The 20,918-nt window shown below is 41.0% G+C and overlaps 3 protein-coding genes across 8 annotated transcripts; 1 reads left to right on the top strand and 2 right to left on the bottom strand.

Moving 5' to 3' along the window:
- On the bottom strand, positions 1-6,661 carry nrros (negative regulator of reactive oxygen species). 4 transcript variants are annotated; one of them, XM_048266325.1, is made up of 4 exons: positions 6,469-6,661; positions 4,575-4,706; positions 3,545-3,684; positions 1-2,156 (listed from the first exon to the last, which is right to left on the bottom strand). In XM_048266325.1, exons 3-4 carry the CDS (start codon positions 3,638-3,640, stop codon positions 210-212), a joined length of 2,043 nt encoding a protein of 680 aa, XP_048122282.1. In that variant the 5' UTR covers positions 3,641-3,684; positions 4,575-4,706; positions 6,469-6,661; the 3' UTR covers positions 1-209. The 4 variants fall into 4 exon arrangements, with proteins under 4 accessions (XP_048122282.1, XP_048122284.1, XP_048122283.1 ...); XM_048266327.1 differs by lacking the exon at positions 4,575-4,706; XM_048266326.1 differs by lacking the exon at positions 6,469-6,661 and having other exon boundaries at positions 4,575-4,799.
- Positions 6,662-7,972: 1,311 nt separating this feature from the next.
- fbxo45 (F-box protein 45) lies at positions 7,973-11,364 on the bottom strand. The gene is made up of 3 exons (XM_048266486.1): positions 10,653-11,364; positions 9,626-9,982; positions 7,973-8,971 (listed from the first exon to the last, which is right to left on the bottom strand). Exons 1-3 carry the CDS (start codon positions 10,968-10,970, stop codon positions 8,786-8,788), a joined length of 861 nt encoding a protein of 286 aa, XP_048122443.1. The 5' UTR covers positions 10,971-11,364; the 3' UTR covers positions 7,973-8,785.
- Positions 11,365-11,709: 345 nt separating this feature from the next.
- fam168b (family with sequence similarity 168 member B) lies at positions 11,710-19,622 on the top strand. 3 transcript variants are annotated; one of them, XM_048266488.1, is made up of 7 exons: positions 11,710-11,865; positions 12,790-12,868; positions 13,032-13,112; positions 13,904-14,046; positions 16,694-16,871; positions 17,652-17,776; positions 18,231-19,622. In XM_048266488.1, the coding sequence occupies exons 2-6, from the start codon at positions 12,799-12,801 to the stop codon at positions 17,762-17,764; spliced, it is 585 nt and encodes a 194-aa protein (XP_048122445.1). In that variant the 5' UTR covers positions 11,710-11,865; positions 12,790-12,798; the 3' UTR covers positions 17,765-17,776; positions 18,231-19,622. The 3 variants fall into 3 exon arrangements, with proteins under 3 accessions (XP_048122445.1, XP_048122446.1, XP_048122444.1); XM_048266489.1 differs by having other exon boundaries at positions 16,691-16,871; positions 17,685-17,776; XM_048266487.1 differs by having other exon boundaries at positions 16,691-16,871.
- Positions 19,623-20,918: the final 1,296 nt, after the last annotated feature.

The raw sequence follows: 20,918 nt of genomic DNA, 5'->3' as shown, positions 1-20,918 counted from the left end.
TCATTACTAGATGGATTTTAATATCAGATTCATGACAGGCATTGAGTACCAATATACGTAGTGACATTTTGGCAGAAAATCATTTACATTGATAAAGAACAATAAGCTCTTTGACATATTTTGTTGCAAAAATGTATCAAAATGTTTGATGACATACGCATGACTTTGGTGTGTGTGTGCGTGTGTGTGTGAGTGTGTGTGTGCGCACATTAGTAGGATGTTGCTTTCCAGCATTTCTTCTTTATGGCGTTGGGTAACACTCTGGGTTTGAGGGTGAGGAAAATCAAACCAGTGATGCTTAAGAAAATTACAATCATCGATGACAACAACAGGATGTACCACCAAATGGACTCCTCATTGTTGGCACCACATTTGTGGCTGTCAAAATGAACTACATTCTGTGTCTTGTGTGTTTGGTCAAAACATCTGACCTCTGCTAGGTCCACAATATTAACAAGTTTTTCAAACGTTCTGTACCAGTTCAAGTGACAGCAGTTAAAACGGTTTCCGTTCACAAACACAGATTCTAGTGTCTGGGCCAGCCTGCTGGCCTGTTCAGAGGGTATGGTGGTGAGGTTGTTGCCGCTCAAGTCTAGGAGCTTTAGGTCCAACTCCATTAAAGACTCGGGCAGCTGGGAAATTGAGTTTTTTGAGATGTTGAGATATCTCAAGTGGTGGAATGGGGAAAAGTCAAAGTTCAACAGGCCTGTGTTCCCCAGCCCTAGGTGCTGGAGAGTTCCAGCCAGCCCTGCTAAAGAATTTGGCTTCAAGTGGAGGCCAACATTGTTTGAGAGTTCCAGATGGACCAGAGGAGAGCCCTCGAAAGCAGAGGGCGATAGGTCCACTATGTTGCACCCTGCCAGGTGAAGCTGTCTCAGCGAACCAATTTTCCCCCAAACAAGACAGTCTGTATAGCTAGCATTTGTATCCTCATTCTGGTCACACACCCCTATTGTGTTGTAGCTGAGGTCTGCTGTGCTCAGCCGAGGCAGACTGGAGAATAGCTTGGGTGGGAGTCTCTGGATGTCATTTAGGCTCAGGTTGAGATGGGTGAGATTATTGAGGTCACTGACGGCCCTCTGTCCAGCGTGAAGCGTGGTCACCCGGTTGTTGCTGACGTCCAGCTCGTGCAAGGTGGCCGGCAGCTCCCCAGAGGAGACGTTGAGGGACTCCATGCAGTTGGTCCTCAGTTTGAGCTGATACAGGTGGGGCATTTGCAGAAGGAAGCCCCGAGGGAAGTTGGCGATGAGGTTTCCACTCAGGTCGAGCAGCTCCAGCGAGGACATGTCACCATGCAGAGTCTCGTCCCACAGCTCCGCCGTGACGTTGCTTACATTTCCCTGGAGGTTGTAAAAGACAATGCTGTTGGTCCAGTTGGTTCTGCTCATGTTAGCCAGATGGTGGTAAAAGCTGATCTTGTTTTGGGAAAGCAGAAGATTGCGGAGATGGCTGCTCGCTGGCAGAAAAGGGAAAAATAAGAGCTTGTTGTCAGACAGATCTAGAGTCTCCAACTGAAATGTTTCTTTCAAGTCCTGGTTGGTGATGAACCACTCTATGTTATTGTGGCTGGCATTCAACACAAGCAACTGGGTCATCTCAAACTGAACAAGGCAGGGGAGAAGGTTGAAGGCTAGGTTGAGTCTTTGGAGATTGTTTAGGTTATCAAAAGCCCCATCAATCTCATACAGTTGGTTTCTCTCAAGGTTGAGCTCCTTAAGCTGGTGAAGGTCACTGAAAATGGAATCATCCAGCCTGGACAGAAGATTCCTGGACAGAGACAGGCGTTCCAGAGAGGTCAGATTCTGCAGCAGCTCAGAAGCCATATCCTCAGTGATGGAATTACTTGACAGGTCTAAAACCTTCAGACTGGATAAAAAGCGCAGGAACTGCCCAGTCTGGCCGTCGCCATAACGAAGCATATTTTCTGCCAAATTAAGGCTCTCTAAATGGAGTAAGTCCCTGAATACATTTGACCCCACTGTTTCTAAGTCATTGTTTGCACAGCTGAGGGATCGTAGTTGGCGGTATCTTGAGAGGCAGCCATTTTCTAGTGCCTTGATGTGATTGTTGTTCAGGGAGAGGTCTTCAATGTTCTCTGGCAGATCTCCGGGCACAGAAACCAGCTGTTGGGCATCACATAGAGCCATCCTCTGTGTCTGAAAGACAGAAAGGGTATATGGGAGGAAACAAATATGAATTGTGCCCCAACACATTTTGAAACAAAGGTGACAATGATCACCTGAGAAAGGGGAAAATTCTATAAATCTCTACTGGTCTCTACAGTGTAGGTCCAGTCTAGGTCTTGAGCATATCTTTAGTCATATGGGGGTCTCATCATGAGGTATTGTGACTGAATGTGAACAAAATTTCAGTGTGGTAAATACAAATTACAATTAAAATTGATTTATCTTATTTAATAAACAAACAATAACTCTATTATCATTCTTGGAAGAAAGAAGACAACTTTCAAATTGTACATCAACACGACATAGAAACAAAACCCTATTACCTTTGTAACTTTATGTGTCTAACACTCAGTAAATGCAAATGTATTATTCACTTCCATTTACGTTTGGATTATAATTGACAATAAAGCAGACTTTGACTTTGACTAATCCATTAGTATCAAAATCACACCAGCACAAACGGCTTAATTTTAACAATACACTGGACACAGTAAAACCTACATAAAATGAGAAGTGACTTAATCAATTCAATCAATCAATTCAATCACTAAAAAATATCAAAGAACTGAAAATTAGTCATAATTATATATCCATTCATTTCACATCTCTGAAGTTCAGATTAGAGATAAAGTTTTAAACTAATTGAAAAATCAATATTGTGAAATTGTCATGTGCCCCACTGTTTGTTCCGTTCTGAGCACTGAAGTCAGATATGTTTCTGAAGTTTAGAAACAACAGCATTTTCCTAAAACAGGTTATATCTACGCAATCAGTTTGCATGAATATAATAGCTGATTTTACAATTGCAAGGCGAGTGGTAAAGTCTAGCAAGCAATGTTAGTTTTTTTTTGTTGTTGTTTGTTTGTTTTTTGTCAGTTTTAAATTAATTCAACTTTCACTCATGTTAGTGAATAAATGTGATTCATAACTAATACTATACATGGAATAAAAACTTTTTTTTTTGCTACGGTAACGTGCGCCTCGACAGACCTCACTCACCTACTACAACGGGTTCTCTTCCATTGCCCCCCAAAAGTCATCCAAATTTCCACAAATCTAAGCATGATTACTACAACTACTACGACGCTACAAATACTACTACTACTAATAATAATAATAATAATAATAGTCTATAATGTATTTTTTATAGAATAAAAGAGAAGAGTTTAAGATAACATTTATTATACATAGGCAAAATTACATTTGTGATATAACAAGGTCACTGTGCTGTAAAATTCAGTAGTAATGGAATTACTCAACTGAAATTTCGGTGCTTCATGAGCACATTCATATAGGCCTATTGTATGCCTATGGCCTATTGTATGTGACCATGACAATTGCATTGATCCATCACTTACCAATTTGCAAGCTGATACAGGTGGATGGCAGAATGCGGTCATCATCAGGTAACCCAAAGTAAGGCCCAGTGTGGGAAACAGACTGAGGACAGGCATCTTGTCATATTCACTGAATTGAAATCAGTCGCCTACATCTCAGTCTGCAACACATATTACACATACACTAGTAAGAGATCTGTTCCACCTCCACTTTCATCTCCTCCACAACAACAAACTACGGAATCATCAGTGATGGAGTCAGCCTGTGTATTTCATAACTTAACCTAGGCCTACTTCTTAATAGATTGGAGATAGTATAAACAGGCCTTATTAAATAAATTAATAAACAAATAAATGCATAGCATAAAAAGTGAATATGCTGTAAGTATAGTTCTGTACTATTCCATCTTTTCAAGGAAACATTTACTGTAGGCCTGGAGGGTTTTAAAAACATTTTCCGTTTTATCTCTCCTGTGTGATGACCTGCAGCCCCAAACTGAACGATGTTACAAATCAGAAGAGTGGACCATAGCATCTAAAGCCAGCAGCGTCGCAGTAGCCCCCTGCTGAGAAGGCTTTCCCCCAAGCATAACACATAGGGCTATCAAGGAATCTGAATCCATCCATAGGAGGTGCATTGGACCCCGCATTCTACATTTGTTAATCTCATTACTTCAAGATAGACTGTGTAGCCCGTCTATATGCACGCTAAATAATAATAAAAAAAACACCATGCCGTGAATGCAGATGTGTAGCCTAAACTAAATCACGGATGCATTTGAAGGGTAAACTTTTCAACTCATTGGACATAGGCCTACCAAAAGAAAAAAAAACCGTAGTCGTTTTTCTTGCATGGGCCTTCTATAGTAAATCGATTGATAAACAAAGTAGGCTATAGGCTATCTGACGCGCTGTAACTCAGCGTAATCTTCAATGCAGTCCTACACGCATCTAGCGGTTTACCTCTGAGCCGTAACCTACAGTCAGCAGCAACACTCGAGCTGAAGTTTCATGTGGGCGGTAGATGGTGTTCGGTGAAGCGTCCACTTACGCTAACGGGCTTGCGTCCTCCTCCGCAGCGGCACGGGCAGGTCGACTCCGCGTCATGGCCACAGGCAACACGTCCACACCAATGGCCACTTGCATCTGAGATGCAACTGTTTTTCATGTACCGTTATGAGCACTGAATATTTGCGGAAGCAGGCAACGGAAACCATGTCACATGCAGCCCGCTGCCAAGATCATTAAACTTCTGCAGAGCGATGGCTTAAAAAACACGTAGTTTTTTTTTAAGGCAACCACATTGCAATTTGGTCACGAGCCATTTCAGTATAGGCTTAACGTGCACCAGTTGAGGTTCGAACACATGCCATGGGCATGATTACAGATAACCACTGAAGGTATTTTTAGAATCTGTAGCTCATTAAAGATTGCCTTTCACTATCTGCATGAGGATATATCTAAGGCACTTTAAGAATAACTTATGGTGCCTTAAACCGTCATGTTCATAACACACACATTGAGGCATTAAATTACCACTAAAACCAACAAGGGTGTGCCCCATGTCACCCACTACTGGTTCTGCACATCTGATACAAGCAGAGAGGAAACCACTGAAGGCTCACACACCCTTCCTGCCTGAACTGAAGTTGCAATGCTATCACTTCTGTCCTCAGCAACTGTCAAAGTTGCACTTTAGTTTCCAGCTTCAGTTCAGTAGCCACATAACACTAAACCCCTAAATAAAAGCGGCTAAACTAAAGTGTGAGGTCAGTGCTACTGAATGGTCATTGTAAATATGTATTTATTTATTTTGGGGGTTCAGATGGCAAAGAAACTCAGTGGTATTGTGCAACCCTTAGAAGGCCTTGGGGGCAGTGCACATCATCGTGTGACATCATGTCCTGTCCTGTGTTGCACCCCAAAACCATTTCACACTGCATGCATTACTCACATATATCTCCACTTCTCTGAACATGTAGCCTCCATTGCAAAATCATGTCGGTTTATCTTTTACAACATTAGGAAGATCAGACATGATCTGACACAAGATTCCACACAACTTCTTGTACAGGCCATGGTTATCTCCAAGATTGACTATTGTAATTTACTGTTAGCTGGCCTACCTGCTTGTGTAAGATTGTTACAACTGATTCAGAATGCTGCAGCACGCCTGGTCTTCAATCAGCCAGAGGACACATGCAACTCCTTTCCTAGTTACTCTCCACTGGCTGGCTCCCTATAGTGGCCAGAATTAAATCTCTCACTTTGGCCTATAGAACACTGACTGGATCTGCTCTCTGCTATCTTAATTCAGTGATCAATATATAACCCCAACTGCCCACTGCGGTTGTTGTGTCGACCAGCCACCAGCCATACTAGGTCAAATTCAAGACTCTTCTCAGTGGTTCCTTGCTGTGATAGTTTTGGGACTTTCAAGAGGGGTCTAAAGGCATATCTGTTCAACATGCACTTAGTTTGTTAAGCGTTTCTTATGTATTATGGTTTGTATAGTATAGTATTTATTAATTTTCAGTGTTGATTATTATTGCTATTTTCCTTAATGCAGTCTTACCAACTTTTTAAATCGTTTACTGTTAAATTTAACTTTGCATTGTTGTTATTTGTATTCGTATTCGCTTTGGCTAAAAAAAAAGCATCTGCTAAATACCATAACCATATATCTTGAATATCTTGATCTTCATTGAAAGCATGAGCTTTGTCTGATATGTGCTGGTCATGCAGACAGTATTGCCTGCTAACCTGTTAACGTGAAATGAAAATCAATACGTAACAGACGCCACTCACATACAGTACAATCAATGCAGGCAGTGTGACACAGGTCATAGTATTCAGCTCACACCTGGTCAGTTGACCCTTAGTCAGATAAGTCCGGAAACCTGTGTTAGTGTGGGTGAGAATGTGGTTGAGAAAAGATCACTAACCTGCCTGCAGCAGTAGCTGTCAGCCCAAGACTGCCATCACAGACCAGTATCTTATCAACCCTGAGACAGAAATAGTCCTCTGAAGTATATAACGGACTTTCCTCCTAAAATGGAAGTTGTGTGAGAACCACCCACACAGAGAAAATGATGAGTTTTTTCCATGGAGTTTTTCGCTGGAATGAATCCAGTGTCAAACATAGGTCAGCAAAGGTCAACTACTGTATCACTACATGTGACAACATATCTATTAATCATTATAATAAATAAATATTAACTGAATATATGCTTTTCAACATCTGGCATTTTTTCTCTCAAAGGTGATTTGAAAAGCAGTGCCTTGGTTTGGTTCAACACCATCTTTGTTATTGTATTGTTTTGTTAGGAGAATGAAGCCATACAGCTCTTCTATTAGGAGGAGTTAACTAACCCAGGTTTGTCACTAAACCTTGTACTTGGAATACCCCCCAGATGACTGAGCAACTTTGTGACTATTGAAGAATACAAGGGCTCTACCTTGTGGATGTTTTCATAATTGCAGAGGACTGGAGCATTAAAAACTACATTTTCCCAAGGGGCTGGTCACATAAACAAAACTGTCAAATGTGCAGGTTTTTACATTTTACATGATGTTACTGAAAGCAAAGCAAGCTAATCTGTAAACAGCATCAGTGGTAGTCTACCAGGGGCAAGCTCAATCTCATAATATTTCACACTGTTTTGCTAGTTACCTGATTGAACACCATATTTGTTTGAAATGGTGTGCACCGGTATGCAACAGGCTTTGAGGTAGAGGGTATGTCAGAAGAGTTATCCTATCAGGAACAATATGTATACAAAACCCACTGTATTAAAAAAGGCAGTGCATACAGGGCAATCAACGCAAAACTGTCACGTCCATAACACCTACACAATGCCATGGTATTTAGTTGGCGTTATGGATGTGACAGTTTTGCGTGGAATTGCCCTGCAGTGTATCCACTAAAAGGCATTTGTAGATGAAAGATAAGAATGAAAAGTTAAAAAGAAAATGAAAAAATATATGTAATAAATGCATACATCAATTTAATTAGGATCAGAAAAAATGTCAAGAAAACAAACAATGGCCTTTTCAGCTGTGCTTCCATGAACAACAGAGTGTCCAGGTTGAACTTGCCCCTGTTCAAAGGATGGTTAAGTAAGGGATAATGTATAGAACGCCGGTCATTATTGGGAAAATAAGTCCTGACAGGGCGAACCAGACCCCGACGCGCGGCGGTCACATACATTCCAGGCATGTGCATTCTGAGCCAGATCTGGATGATGATTAGGAAGACCAAGAGATGATGACCCTCTGCCTTGTACAAAAAATTGACCTACATCAGACCAGTTATGCGAGTGGACACACACACACACACACACACACACACACTACTGTACCCTCTTCCCCCCTACCGGGGTTGTGGGGGTAATTATACATGATGTCCATACCCAAGTATTAAAAAAGGACAAGTCAGTAGAGCCCAAATAACTTATCAGGACTGGCATCATTAGACTTTATTCCCGAGGTAATAGGGCCTCGTTGATATCAAGGATAAAATCTAATCAATAAATATATTTAGGTACTTATGCCCGTACACCACAGCGGAGATGTACAGCTACATACAACACGGCACCACCTCTCCCACCTGTGCTTCCTCTACACAAACAACAACAGTTCAAGAGGCTATACTGCATGCAACTGCTGACCCCTGATGCACTTTTGGAGATTAAGGTGACACCGATATTTGACACCGATACCGATGTTTGTCTTCTAAACAGGTTGAAAACATTATTTTGGCATGAAGTCATCCCAGGTTTAGTTCTGCGCAATAACGGTTTGTGCTATGAAATCAAAACACCTTGTGTTTTCACATTTACTGAGGCCAACACCACCACCTATGACAACTGTGTAGCGGAATTGCAGTGCATTATAAAAACATTTGCCACATATCCAGTCTGATTTGGCTTTTGTTTTTGACAGATGTAAAACTGACACGTAACCATTTTCCATCAGCGGCATCCTTTCATAAGTTACAAGAAAAAAATATATACAAGAAACCATCCCAGGCAAACAAGATAAAAGAGTCCCAGCAGCTCAATTTTGGTACGTCGATTGACAAACTTCTGTGGTTTGATCAGAAAAGCCTGCATCCAACCACCCCACTCCACCAGCCAAAGGTCCAGGGGAGCGCAATTTCACTCCTGTTGTGGAATGTTTCAAGAGTCTACAAAGTACCACCCCTCCAATGGCACACAACCCATCAACCATCCGTGCAGGACCCTCCTACTGCGTGGCAAGCTAGCCATCGAGAGGCTTTCCCAGGTACACCATTGTCACTTCAGTGTTGCCATAAACGGCTGAGACGGCTGGGAAGAGGCACGCTTTGGGAAGCCCGCGGAAAGCCACGCCCAAGAACTCAAAGCCTCTTTCAAATGACAGCGTCTTGTCGTCCATGTCCAGGATTACGCGTATCCTTTCTCCTATCTGGAAGAGAAGCAAACAATATCACAAATCAAATTACAGACACAGAATGTTGACACTGTGATAGAACACATGTTTTCTGAAGCAGTGTTTGAACTTACTTTACTAACTACCTGTCTACAGTGAAATATATTAAATAGGTAATACCTGCCTGAGTGTAGAGCAGTGGTTCTGAACCGGTGTGCCGAGGCAAAGGGAAAGGGGTGCCGTGGAATTTTAACCGTATATAAACCAAAATGCGTTTTTATGCAGGCTCGTAATCATAAGGCAGGTGTTATAGCCTAATATAATCTACAAATACATTATGCAGCTCAGTCAATATCATGTGTGCATACAGTATACCTATGGCAGTGGTCTCAACTCATGAATACTGTGTAGAAAAGAGCCAACACCCCTGTGACAACTTGTAGCAATGTGTGTGACATGCTTCAGTGCATCAGTAACCATAAGTCAGTGTGCCTTAGTGCATTTTGGTTTGCCTGTTGATGTGCCTTAGCCCCATAAAGGTTGAGAAGCCTCTGGTGTAGAACATCTGATAATAATGAATTACAGCATGAAAAAATCTGCTTTGAGTATAACAGTACCAGTCTGTATTATCAGCTTATCAGTATTAGTAGCTTAACAGTAAGAAGATCACGTATCTCCGCTCTATCCCACCTGATACTTAGGCGCGTTGTTGCATTGTGGGAAGTTGCCATTAACTTCTCCGTTATGAAGGAGGTTGTTGTCCACCAAGTTCCATCCCCAACTCTGATCGTCACTCCCAAGGAGAGCTACATAACCTTGGCACTGCATGGGGGCCCGTTTGGTGGCGATGCCTATGACAGCCACGGTGCCCAAGGGTCCCTCCCACCAAATCTCCCAGGCATGTCGGCCCTCGGTGAAACCAATCTTCCCGCGAGCGCCGTCAGTGCTCTGTGCGATGGGGTTCCGATGAAGAGTAAATCCATTCTTCTTCACGTAGACGTTCCGCGAGCAGTCATGGGAGCTGAGAGCGTGTTGCAGAGATTTCAACTGGAAAGAAATGAAAGTGGATTTACAAAACATAGACTACTACACAAAGTAATATTTACCATTAAGAAATATAATGGCTGTTCACAAACTGCCCGTCGGTGGGACAGACATGATGGAATAATGACTACAGCTCAAACTTAAGAGACAGGATAAACAAAAGGGTTGCCAAACATGATGCTCAAGCTCCACCGGTTTCTTTTTAATAATTTGGAGGCTAAAGTTGCAGAGCACTTACTGCTTAAGAAATAGTTATAGCCTAAATTAACCACTGATCTCAAAAGAATAGCTGTTATTTATTTTGAGAGATCAGTGTTTACAGAATCACTTTCAGCCGATTAAACAGAGTTTAAATCTTTTTAAAAACCTTTCCCGTAGATTCCGCGTAAATAAGCATGCAATGTATGCTAATTACCAAAATACTAGATATCGAGCGTCAGGCTATGGTTATATCCAATTGTAAGCTAATGTAGATGGTTAGCTTAGCTGAGACAGTCAGTTAGCTAACTGATGTCATTGTGGCCCAGCTAAACTAGCAACAAATCTAAGCTCTTTCTCAATTACAACCACCGTTCAAAATGTAACCCAGAGGCATCTGCATTCTTTACATAATGGCACTCATGACTTGTGTAAATCCAAACAGCAATTTAACTATTTGGCTTGTTGACGTTACCTTGCCCTTATAAGTCGGTATGTTGCAGAGAATGTCAGAGCGAAGAGCCTCTTCAGTGAGGGAGCGGGCGCAGAGGCTCCGCCACACCTCACTGTTTTCATCTGCTAGGACGCTGTTCCAATGCCAGCAAACTAAAGTACAGCGCATCAAGTCCGGTAAATCTAGATAAGAAAACAAATGCTCCAACACTCGAGATGGTAACCTTCCTGCTATGCCCACGCACCCGCCGACTGCGCCAGAGACAAACCCAGTCGAGCTACAACTTGCAGCTGCAGCACCGATGCAAGATGACGCCCCTCCGCCAACCGCTCCAGACATTCTCTGATTGATCAATGTAACTAACCGATAATATTTGGCGGATCACACCAAAATCTAAATCGGGAAATCATGGATTAATCAGAGGAGGATTGTTCTGATCCAGACTAAATTATGTCGGCTCTTTTCATAATTCAATGGACCTAGCCCGCTGACAACAGCGTGAGGGCTACGGACAGGAAAAGGGACCAATACAAATGTATGGGAATACAAGACAGGTCCTGGGAGTGTATATACGGAAATAAAGAGCCAGAGAACCTTATCATGTTTGTCATGTGACAGTGTCATCTAAAACGGTTTTAAATGTTTTTAAACGTATTGTGATTTTTAAAAAAAAAGCTATTTCACTAGTGGTTATTTCCTATGACTTTCCAAACTTTTATACATCTGCAAGGGCCTTAAGAAGGACAACCCTTGTACCAGAGAAGGGTTCTTGCCTTGTACGCATTGCCCAACTAAATGAAGCCGTCCCCCCAGCACTGTCAACATGCATTAAATATAATTTGCGTTAATTTGAAGAAAAATGTATTAGAAAAGGAGATTCCATGGTCAGAATGACAATGTTCCATTTAATACTGGGATAGATGAATTGGTGTGAAAGGTCGGACAATGATGTCTAATCGTAGCATAACTGGAAAAAAATGGTCAAAGCAAACATTGAGAGTGTAAAGCGAAATGCACCGAAATTACCTTTTCGTGCCCACATCATGTGATATGGGTGTAATCGCGGTGGAGCCTCAATGAACGTACTCGGAAGTGACGCCCGTTGCTAGAGGCTTGTTGCGCAGCATTCCCAAAGAGGAGGACAGAGAAAGGCAGTGGAACGAAAACATCAAATTGATATCGGACAGTTGTATTTCAGGACATAGTCGCTGTCATTAATAACACTTTTACGGCCGTAAGTAACACATTCAATATGATCATATTTATAACACAGCTTACTTAGCCTTTACCTGTTGCCAAGATCTATGATATCGAGATGGATGAAGGGTGAATGAGAACCGGGGTCGGCGAGATGCTGAAGCAGCTCTGCATTGCAATGCAACGTCTTTGCGCGGCCTATGTCAGGCGATGGATCTTCGTTGCTATTCATGGACGCCAGAACACCTTGTTTTATTACCTCTGATGTTGAATCAGTTATCTTACTTTTAGTGACGGTGTGCGATACGTTAAGCAAATCATTACGCACGTAGTATAGCGTCAGTGTACACTGACTAACGTTAGACGAGCGAGCAACGTTAGCAATTCAGCTAGTTAATTGAAAGCCATGCTTCCTTCGACTCCACGCATGGTATCGTCATGTATTTCTGGTCGACTCTAGTGCTGCAATGATAAAATACAGCGATGTTTTTTTCCGCTTGACCTCGTCACCTTGTTCTTCTGCTGGTCACTCTTAAACTGAACACTGTGCTCAATTAACCTTTTAAAATGGCGCCAGTAACGTTACGTGTTTACTAGCTAACGTTAACTTTTTTTTATAACGAACAAAATATGCTCAGTTGCTAGCTTTATATACGTTTCGGATGTGCAGTCCTTTCATTGTTTGTCCAGAGGATTGTCCAATACTGAACGTGCTACCAACTGCTTTTTGATCTGTTTGTTTACGTTTCCGACGGTAGGCGACACACCAATAAATCGATTGTCAGTCGTTCAAACATTGGGATTTGCTAAGGTCACATAGCAGGGATATTTTTTGGCTCATGTTAAAACTGGCAAAACAATGGTGAGGTCGTCACGTATTTTAAATACCCCAATTGGGCCTGTGTGTACTGCAGAAAATAGTAAGTTACCATGGTATTTTCTGTTTCACTTTCTCTCCAAGGATTGAACCATGAATCCAGTCTACAGCCCTGCACCAACAGGGGTCCCATATGCTAACGCAAAAGGAATGGGATACCCAGGTAAGAACGGAATTCTAACGTTTTTGTTGTTTTGATCCTGTATTCTACAACCATTTGAGGTTGCCCTGAAGTGCTAGTGCATTTGTATGTCTTTGACCTTGAAGGTATGTCTATATTGCCATTGTCAGATCTAGCTTTGATCTTAATCTTTGTCTCTCTACAGCAAGCTTTCCCGTGGGTTATGCTGCTGCTCCACCCTTTTCTCCCAATATGTACCCTGGAGCAAATCCCGCCTTCCCGACAGGTAATAGACTTAGCCCAAAGGGCCATAGGTACATGGGCGGATTATGAACTTTCGGGCCCCTGGGCCCAGATGTATTAAGGGCTCCCCCACCGTATAATTGTCAGAAATTTTTTAATTTGTTTGATGTGATTTCCTGTATTCTGGTGCATTTTGGGGATGACCAATCTGAGAATTCAATCAGATTCATAGCCTACATCCTGATTTGTTGATATTGAGGCAATGATTCCATGCAAATGTGTAGGTGCATAGGGTCTGGCTCAGTTGGGGTCTGGATAGAGGCATTTAGAGGCATGCTCAAGATTTTAGGATGAGTAAGTCAAAATGAGCTTGCAGCTGTCTTCTATAAACCCTTTCAATCTGTTCCTGGAGGGATTCTGGTTGAACCATTCAAAACTAATGCAGATACTTTGAAATGATAATGATGATGTTCTACACAATGTCAACTTTAAAACTTCTTTTTTTTTTCTTTTGTTTTTTGTTTGTCTCCAAGTTACTATTAACTCAATGTTGTTTTCTGTGCCACCAGAAATGCCTTTACATGTTTGTTCATGAGGTTGAAAAGTGTCTATTGGCTGCTTTTTAATTTGCTGCCACAAGTATTGGACCATTCCGCTATGCGTTTCTGTGCACAATAGCAAGAGAGAACTGTGCAAATAAGATACCCAAGGAAATGTCCATGATCTTAAGCATGTGCATGCCGACCCAAACCACATGCCTTATAACACATGTTCTCCTTCCTCTTATAACGTGCGGTCCATTATTGTGCTTAGTTTTTGTTCTTGGTCTTGAAGGTTATGCTCCAGGGACACCTTTCAAGATGTCCTGTTCTCCCACCACTGGTGCTGTCCCGCCTTACTCTTCGTCACCCAACCCTTACCCTGCAGCCGTGTACCCAGTGAGGAGCACCTACCCACAACAGAACCCCTATGCACAGGTAAGGGTCAGCCCATATGTTTCACACACAGTAGGGTTGATGGACGTCACCCACATTCCTTTTTTTTTGTTTTTTTTTTGTTTTTTTTCCCTTCTTTTTCTTTGTGAATGTCTTAATCATGTACCATTGTTAAGGCCAGCAGAATATGCGTCATCAGTGGGAGAACAGGATGTGCTTTGACATTTCTGCTAAAGTTTTTTTCCTGTTCAGATGCTAATAGTGTTTGGTCACCCCCCACACACACACACACACAATCTTTTTAATATACATATATCCTGCACTATTCATATCCTGACACCATCCACCTAGATCTTCTTTCAGGGAGATCTAGTCTGAAGCACCATAGTTCATAACCATTTCCCTCAGACAAGAAAAAAGTCAGGCCAATCAGTGACGAGAGGGGAAGATGAAACCAAACCTTATTGTGATAAACAGAAGCAGCAACACCTGCAAACGTCTAAAAAAATGCAGTTGGAAAAATGCAGAAATGTATTTACAGCAAAGGTAGACCCACATACATTGTTTCCTGACTGTTGATCCAGTTTTGTCAGTTTGCCCGTTGTGATGCAAGTGCTGCTAACGTTTCCCAATCGAGAGTCACTAGACTATTCACTTTGTGAATGAGTTTGGATTTTTCCAGGCTACTATTCATAAACATTCACAATAAACATGAAGGCATATGATCTGGATGTAAAATTAATGAATGTATTAGGTTCAATCTTTGTGGCAAGATGCAAGATGCTTTATCTCAATCTAACTTCAGTGTCCTGCCGGTGGGACGGTTACCCACCTCCCCCCAACATTCTAAATCAATTGTATGCACCATATTGCTATGTAGCATAGTAATGTTATACACCATTTCAAAGCTTTGACTCTTGGGAATCCAAAAATTACAATTTCATGTACAATCTGTATAGTGCTTTACATTCTCAGATTCATTTTATTATGTCTCAATTAAATTTGATCCAAAATGCCCCCCTCCCACTCCTCCGCTTTTGGTGCTACCCTGACTTCTGGCTGCAGTGTAGCTACAGCACAATAAGTAGATGCAACATATTGGGTACTGAAATATTCACAAGAATCCATAGAAATTGAATCTTCATGTTGTATAATATTATTATTAGTTGTACAGATGTATAGTCTATCTTATACACACTCATTGAACCAACAAAGTAAATGCAAAAATAGAGACTTTTTTGTAATTATTCCATATTTTGTTTAGTCAGTCTATATCAGAACACCTGACATACAATCTAAATAGTCCACAAGAAACCTCAAAGTGTTACCTTTCATTTGAGACCAGGATTATGCTTCTACACAAAGGGGTTCATGTGCAGTAAGCATTTGATTGTCAGTATGCATTTTGGATAACAAAATGTCCTATGGGGAGTATCCATAGGCATTTTACAAAACGCATGGGCATACCTTGGCAAACAATAGTCTAAAGCTATATTTTCATTCTATATTGATCTACCTTTGCACACAGCTTCACAAGACCTGGTGCTAGGGCTCAGTTGTGTTTCTAAGGGATATCAAGTGACCTAGAGGGCTGAAATGTGGTCAGTTCAGAGATGCTTGTAATCCGGCAGAAAGAAACAACTATATTCTAGCCTCTGTAACTCTTTGTCAGTACATCACACAGTTATTTTGACTGTTTCCTACGAAAACTACAGGTTCTCAGCTTTCTATAGAGGTCCAGCATTTGATGGTTGACCCCAAAAGAGGTGGGAACAATGCCCTTGTAAATAGGCACAGTGCAATTTCAGGCAAAAACTTTTTTTACTGAGATCAATGTGGTTTTAAGCAGTCATGTTACAAGTGGCAGCCAGGGTTGTAAATGGAAAGGTATTACAAAAAGATGAGGATTAAGCCTTAAAGGAGAATGTTGAGAAATGAACGTTCTAAAGAATATCTGGGTTCATTGAATTCAACATAGAGTTTTAGAACCTTCAATTGTTGCGGAACTTAGAACGTTCAAAAACCTCCACCTTTAAGGGTTAAGCTGTTGTCAATTGATAAGCCCGTCACATTTTTTTTCTTAATTTTTTTCTTTTCTTTTTTGGGTGTTGAAAGAAGACGCTCCTCAGGGCTCTGACTGAATTCGATATCTTCCTATTTGAAGTGAGCGCAAAGCTGGCACGGCGGTTGGCTCGCGTGTCTTGGGCTAGCACTGCATGCTCCACTGCTCTTCCGTCTTCACGCTCCAGTCGTACTGATAATTCTCATCATTTTCACAGCTGGATCCGTTAGGGATTCAGTCACTGCAATGCTCAGCCTTTAAACCATCGCCGCCTGTCATCGTAAAAGCAAACACCATCTTATTCCTCTGTCAGTCCTGTGGCGAGTTTTGTTTGTGTTACGGCCATAGTCCATCAGAGCTGCCAGCAGGTTTAACATGCGTGTTGCTAGGGTTCCGTAATCAGCCAGATGTGTCGGTTGCTCTAATGGAATGCACTTTTACGTTTGCCCAGCATGCATTCTCCTCAGGACTCCAAACCCGCAACCTTGACATTGCCAGGGCTTAGCTCTAGCAGTGGCCGAGCCTACAGTAATGGAATCTCTGTTCTCTGTATTGCTCTCTCTCTCTCTCTCTCTCTCTCTCTCTCTCTCTCTCTCTTTCTCTCTCTTCATTTCTCTATTACAGCAGCAAGGCACTTACTACACACAACCCCTGTACGCTGCCCCACCCCATGTCATTCATCACACTACAGTGGTGCAGCCCAATGGGATGCCAGCTACCATGTATGCCCCACCCATCGCTCCTCCCCGCCATAATGGTGTTGCCATGGGAATGGTAGCAGGGACCACTATGGCTATGTCAGCTGGTGAGTTCAACACCTATACATGTTTATCACTTGTAGTCTATACACTTTGTAGCATCTGATAATTTACGTATGTGTTTCAATTGAAAAATGGGCGATATCATAGTTACAACTCTGTAATATTACACCAACACATACGGTTTATATGGCAGCATACAGTCTTTCTGTTCATGCACACAGAACTACAGGCCCTGTCACTACAAGCGTCTCATGCTTGATCACCCTCAAGAACACTGGATTTTTTACATTTAATTTATATAGTATATTTAGTTTTGTTAGTTTTTCTTATCTCCTACTGTCTCTATTGTACAGTGGAGTTTGGTTATATGTTTATACTTATACTTAGATTTACCATTTCTGCTGTAAGTGCATGTTGTGTGTGATGTCTGTATGCTACTGAGACCCCCTGAATTTCCCCTTGGGGATCAATAAAGTATCTATCTATCTATCTATCTATCTAATAGTATTCTGAACAAAAAAACACTACAAAAGTAGGCCATTAAGAATATTAATGTACCTGCATGGAATCACTGAATGAATTTGTGTGTGTGTTGTATTGACAAAAAAGCAGTCTTGTGTATATTTTTGTAAAACTCAAAATTTTGAGACAGCAGTGTGAATGCAGTCACCAACTGCACTCATTGGCGGAGACAGCCCAAATGTAGTCTGACTGAGAATGTTTACACTCTTGGAATCTAACATTACTCTTCACCTATAGAGCCTGCCATTTTGATGAGCCCAACACGTTAGTTATCTTAAAAGCTACTTCCATCCTCTCCTCAGGGACCTTGTTAACGACCCACTCCCCCTCTCCAGTGCCCCCTCACCCAGTCACGGTGCCCACATACCGACCCCCTGGCACACCCACCTACAGCTACGTGCCCCCACAGTGGTGAGCATATGGCACGGTAAGCAGTGCTGGGCCTCTTCCCTTTGCTTTATGCTTCTTCTTTATGCCAAGCTTATAGAGGATTTTTCAGAGGTGTCTAGAAATGGCTTACATATGACAATATGGACCAGTCTCAAGTACTTGTGCCCAGACTTTGGGCTGTGGGTAAAGCTAAGATGGTAAGCAGTGAGTGGTTCTCACTGGCATGGAAACAAAGTCAGCTCACTATAATGAGTGACTGTGCTGATGATGACTGGTGGCAAGTATGCCTATGAACTTGGCTATTACTGTTTACACTAGATGATTATAATTGTATGTCATTATGTGAATCTTGGAAGCAAGTTTAGCCATTTAGCTTGGCCTGTTTTAAGCATAATAGTGCCAGATTTGTAAAATTATAATGGAAGTTTGAACTCTATAAAAGTTAAGAAGTTTTAGTTTGCTAATCATATTTTCTCTTTTTTTCCCCTTAGGTCAGAAGATGGTAGATATGCATTCAAAAAGTCCAGTATTTGACAATAGGTGCTGACACTGCACAGTGTTATTTGACCAGTTGTTTTTACTCGAATATAAAATGTGAATCTTAATCCGACGATCAGCAGAAACTTAAAAAAAAAAGTATTCAAAAAGACCATAAGGAAAGGGATGGAGTCTTCCCATTCAACACTACATCTCCAAGCATTGCTCTCTCCCTGCCCACTGCATATCTTACGTCAGATGACTAGGTCTCCATGGAAACTTGTGTTTTGTGGACTTGTCTTGCAATTTTTTATATTTCTAAACACCTCGAAGTGGTGCAAAGGGAGTTTGAAAATAGTTTTTATTTGGAATCCATATCCAGTTGAATGCATGTATATATTGAAAATTAATATTAATAATAATAATAATAATAATAATAATAATAATAATAATAATAATAGTAATAATAATAATGCTAGCTCAATCTACCTGCCATGACAGATGCAACATTGTTGAAACAAAAATCCAAAGTACAGTTAAGTAAGAAAAAAAAAATTGTCAATAGGGAGAAAAATAACTTTGTATCACACATACGTAGCGTCTGGAGAAATATACCATGCAAAATGCATTGAAGTATCGTTCAAGTCTTTACGTTTTGGGAGAGGGCTGTGGGTAAGTGGCTATGTTTTTTTTTTTTTTTCTTTTAGGGGGGCACAAATGTTGCTAGCATGGTTTAATTTCTTTGGGTAGCGTTGCCTTCATGTGGCTTTCTCTGCCTATCTCAAGGGTAGATGGTAAGGCCTTTTGAGCTTGTGCCTCTGCTTTCGATAAAACGCAAACACTCTCATTCCAAGTCACCATACCTTTATGTTTTATTTTTTACCCTCAGAGTATTTGGAACAAAATATATGTTTGTATGTGCGCATGTCTCAGTGCCAGTTTGCCTGTGTGAGTTATTTTTGTTGTGTGTCAAAAAACAAACAAAACAGTGGAATAGGCCTTGTGGAGTTGTGTGGTTGGTTGGGTGTGTGTGTGCGTGTGTGTGTGTGATTTATGCCTTACTCCCTGTACCTTTGCTTTGGTTTTTGTTGTCACGTCCCAAGCAATTATTGCGAAGCTGAAACTTTTTTCCAAGTCAAAATTTATTTTATCTCAATTTTATTTGGTCGATATCTTGACACTACTGAAAGACAGATATCTCAGATTGGAGTTGTTGAGTGGAAAGGGCCCAAATGTTACATTGCTTTTTTACCTCAAGGTTGCACCATAACTGACTGATTTTCATTGTCTTTTTACTTATCCGTATAGGTTGCCTATGTCACCTCAGTTAAAGAATGTTTTGTAATGTTTTTGTTGTTTTGTTTTGTATTTTCAAGAAAGACCAAAAATAAATACAATTATGAGAATTGTGGTTTATTGTTTATGATTTGTGCAATAACTGGATGAAGGACCCTTCAAATTAGGCAGATTTTGTATCAAGCTTTTTAAAAGTGGTATAGGGCTCTGGTATAGGGAAGTGAAATAATCCCGATCAAATTATAAATAACTCCCTGCGTTTCTACATTTTCATTAAAAACATTTGGGGCGGCGGGGTCATGCAATGTTATGATATGGCTAACTGTGGTAATGGTAAGAACATTTGCAATTTACTGATATATTTATTTTTTTAAACTTGGTATAGTCACCAAACTGCACTTTGTGATAAAAACAGGAAATTTGGTACACATACAGCGTATAAAAGAAACCATTTGAGACATTGGGCCACTCAATCTGTAACAGAACTAAATAGGACTGCCTATGTTTTGATTATTTTTTTTTTTCTTTCAATTATGTGTATGCTCAAAATAGGGATTGTTTCCTTGCCAAATCACTCAGAATTCAGGAATGGTCCTAGTTAATGGATTGATTAAAAAGCGGTCATGTGAAATTTTAATTCATGGGACCTTACAAAATCTTAGCTTCACTAAAAATGCCTTTTTAGGTAGTCATTTTTTAAGTTTGGTTCCCAGAGCTAAATTCCTTTTCCTAAAATTCCTTTTTCCACTGGTTTCTGTTTTGAACCCCTGGGAAACCACACAAATAATTTGCAACATGAATAATGTAGAATGTCATAAGCTTACCTTGACTGAAAATAGTTTCTACTTCCTTGTATGTAGTATTTCAGGTGCAGTCAGCGATCGTGCGTGATTTCAAGCCCATAACATTTTTTTGGCACATTCAGCAATAATCTCACAATCCACTAGTTGCCCATTCCTTGATTACACTGTAAAAAACGCTCTCAACAAGCAAAGTGGAGACAGCCTGTACCCCAAACAAAAATAAAACCCTGTGTGGAGTATGTGAAACTGAAGGGAGAGTTGAGCTCCATGGTGTGTTTTGTGTGGTCATTGGTTAAAATATAATGTATTCTGACTGGATATTCCATTGTGGTCCAGGGAAAAATCTGGTGACATCCTGGTCAGTTTTATACATACATTTAAACCAACAAACATACATATATAACACGCATACACAGGGATGCCAACACAGTGATGCCTTTTTTGTGCCTTTTTTGTGATCATTGGTGACTTCAATCACATAACACTGGATTCCACACTCACAAATTTCTACCAGTTTGTTGACTGGGTAAGTCAGACCACAACCTCATCCATCTCCAGCCAATGTACAAGCCCAAAGTACAGAGGCTACCAGCTGCCACACGC

This window comes from Alosa alosa, chromosome 16 (assembly GCF_017589495.1).
Source record: "Alosa alosa isolate M-15738 ecotype Scorff River chromosome 16, AALO_Geno_1.1, whole genome shotgun sequence".
Lineage (NCBI taxonomy): Eukaryota > Metazoa > Chordata > Actinopteri > Clupeiformes > Clupeidae > Alosa > Alosa alosa.
The sequence above is the reverse complement of the archived record's forward strand: the minus strand, read 5'-3'. Positions and strand labels throughout refer to the sequence as shown.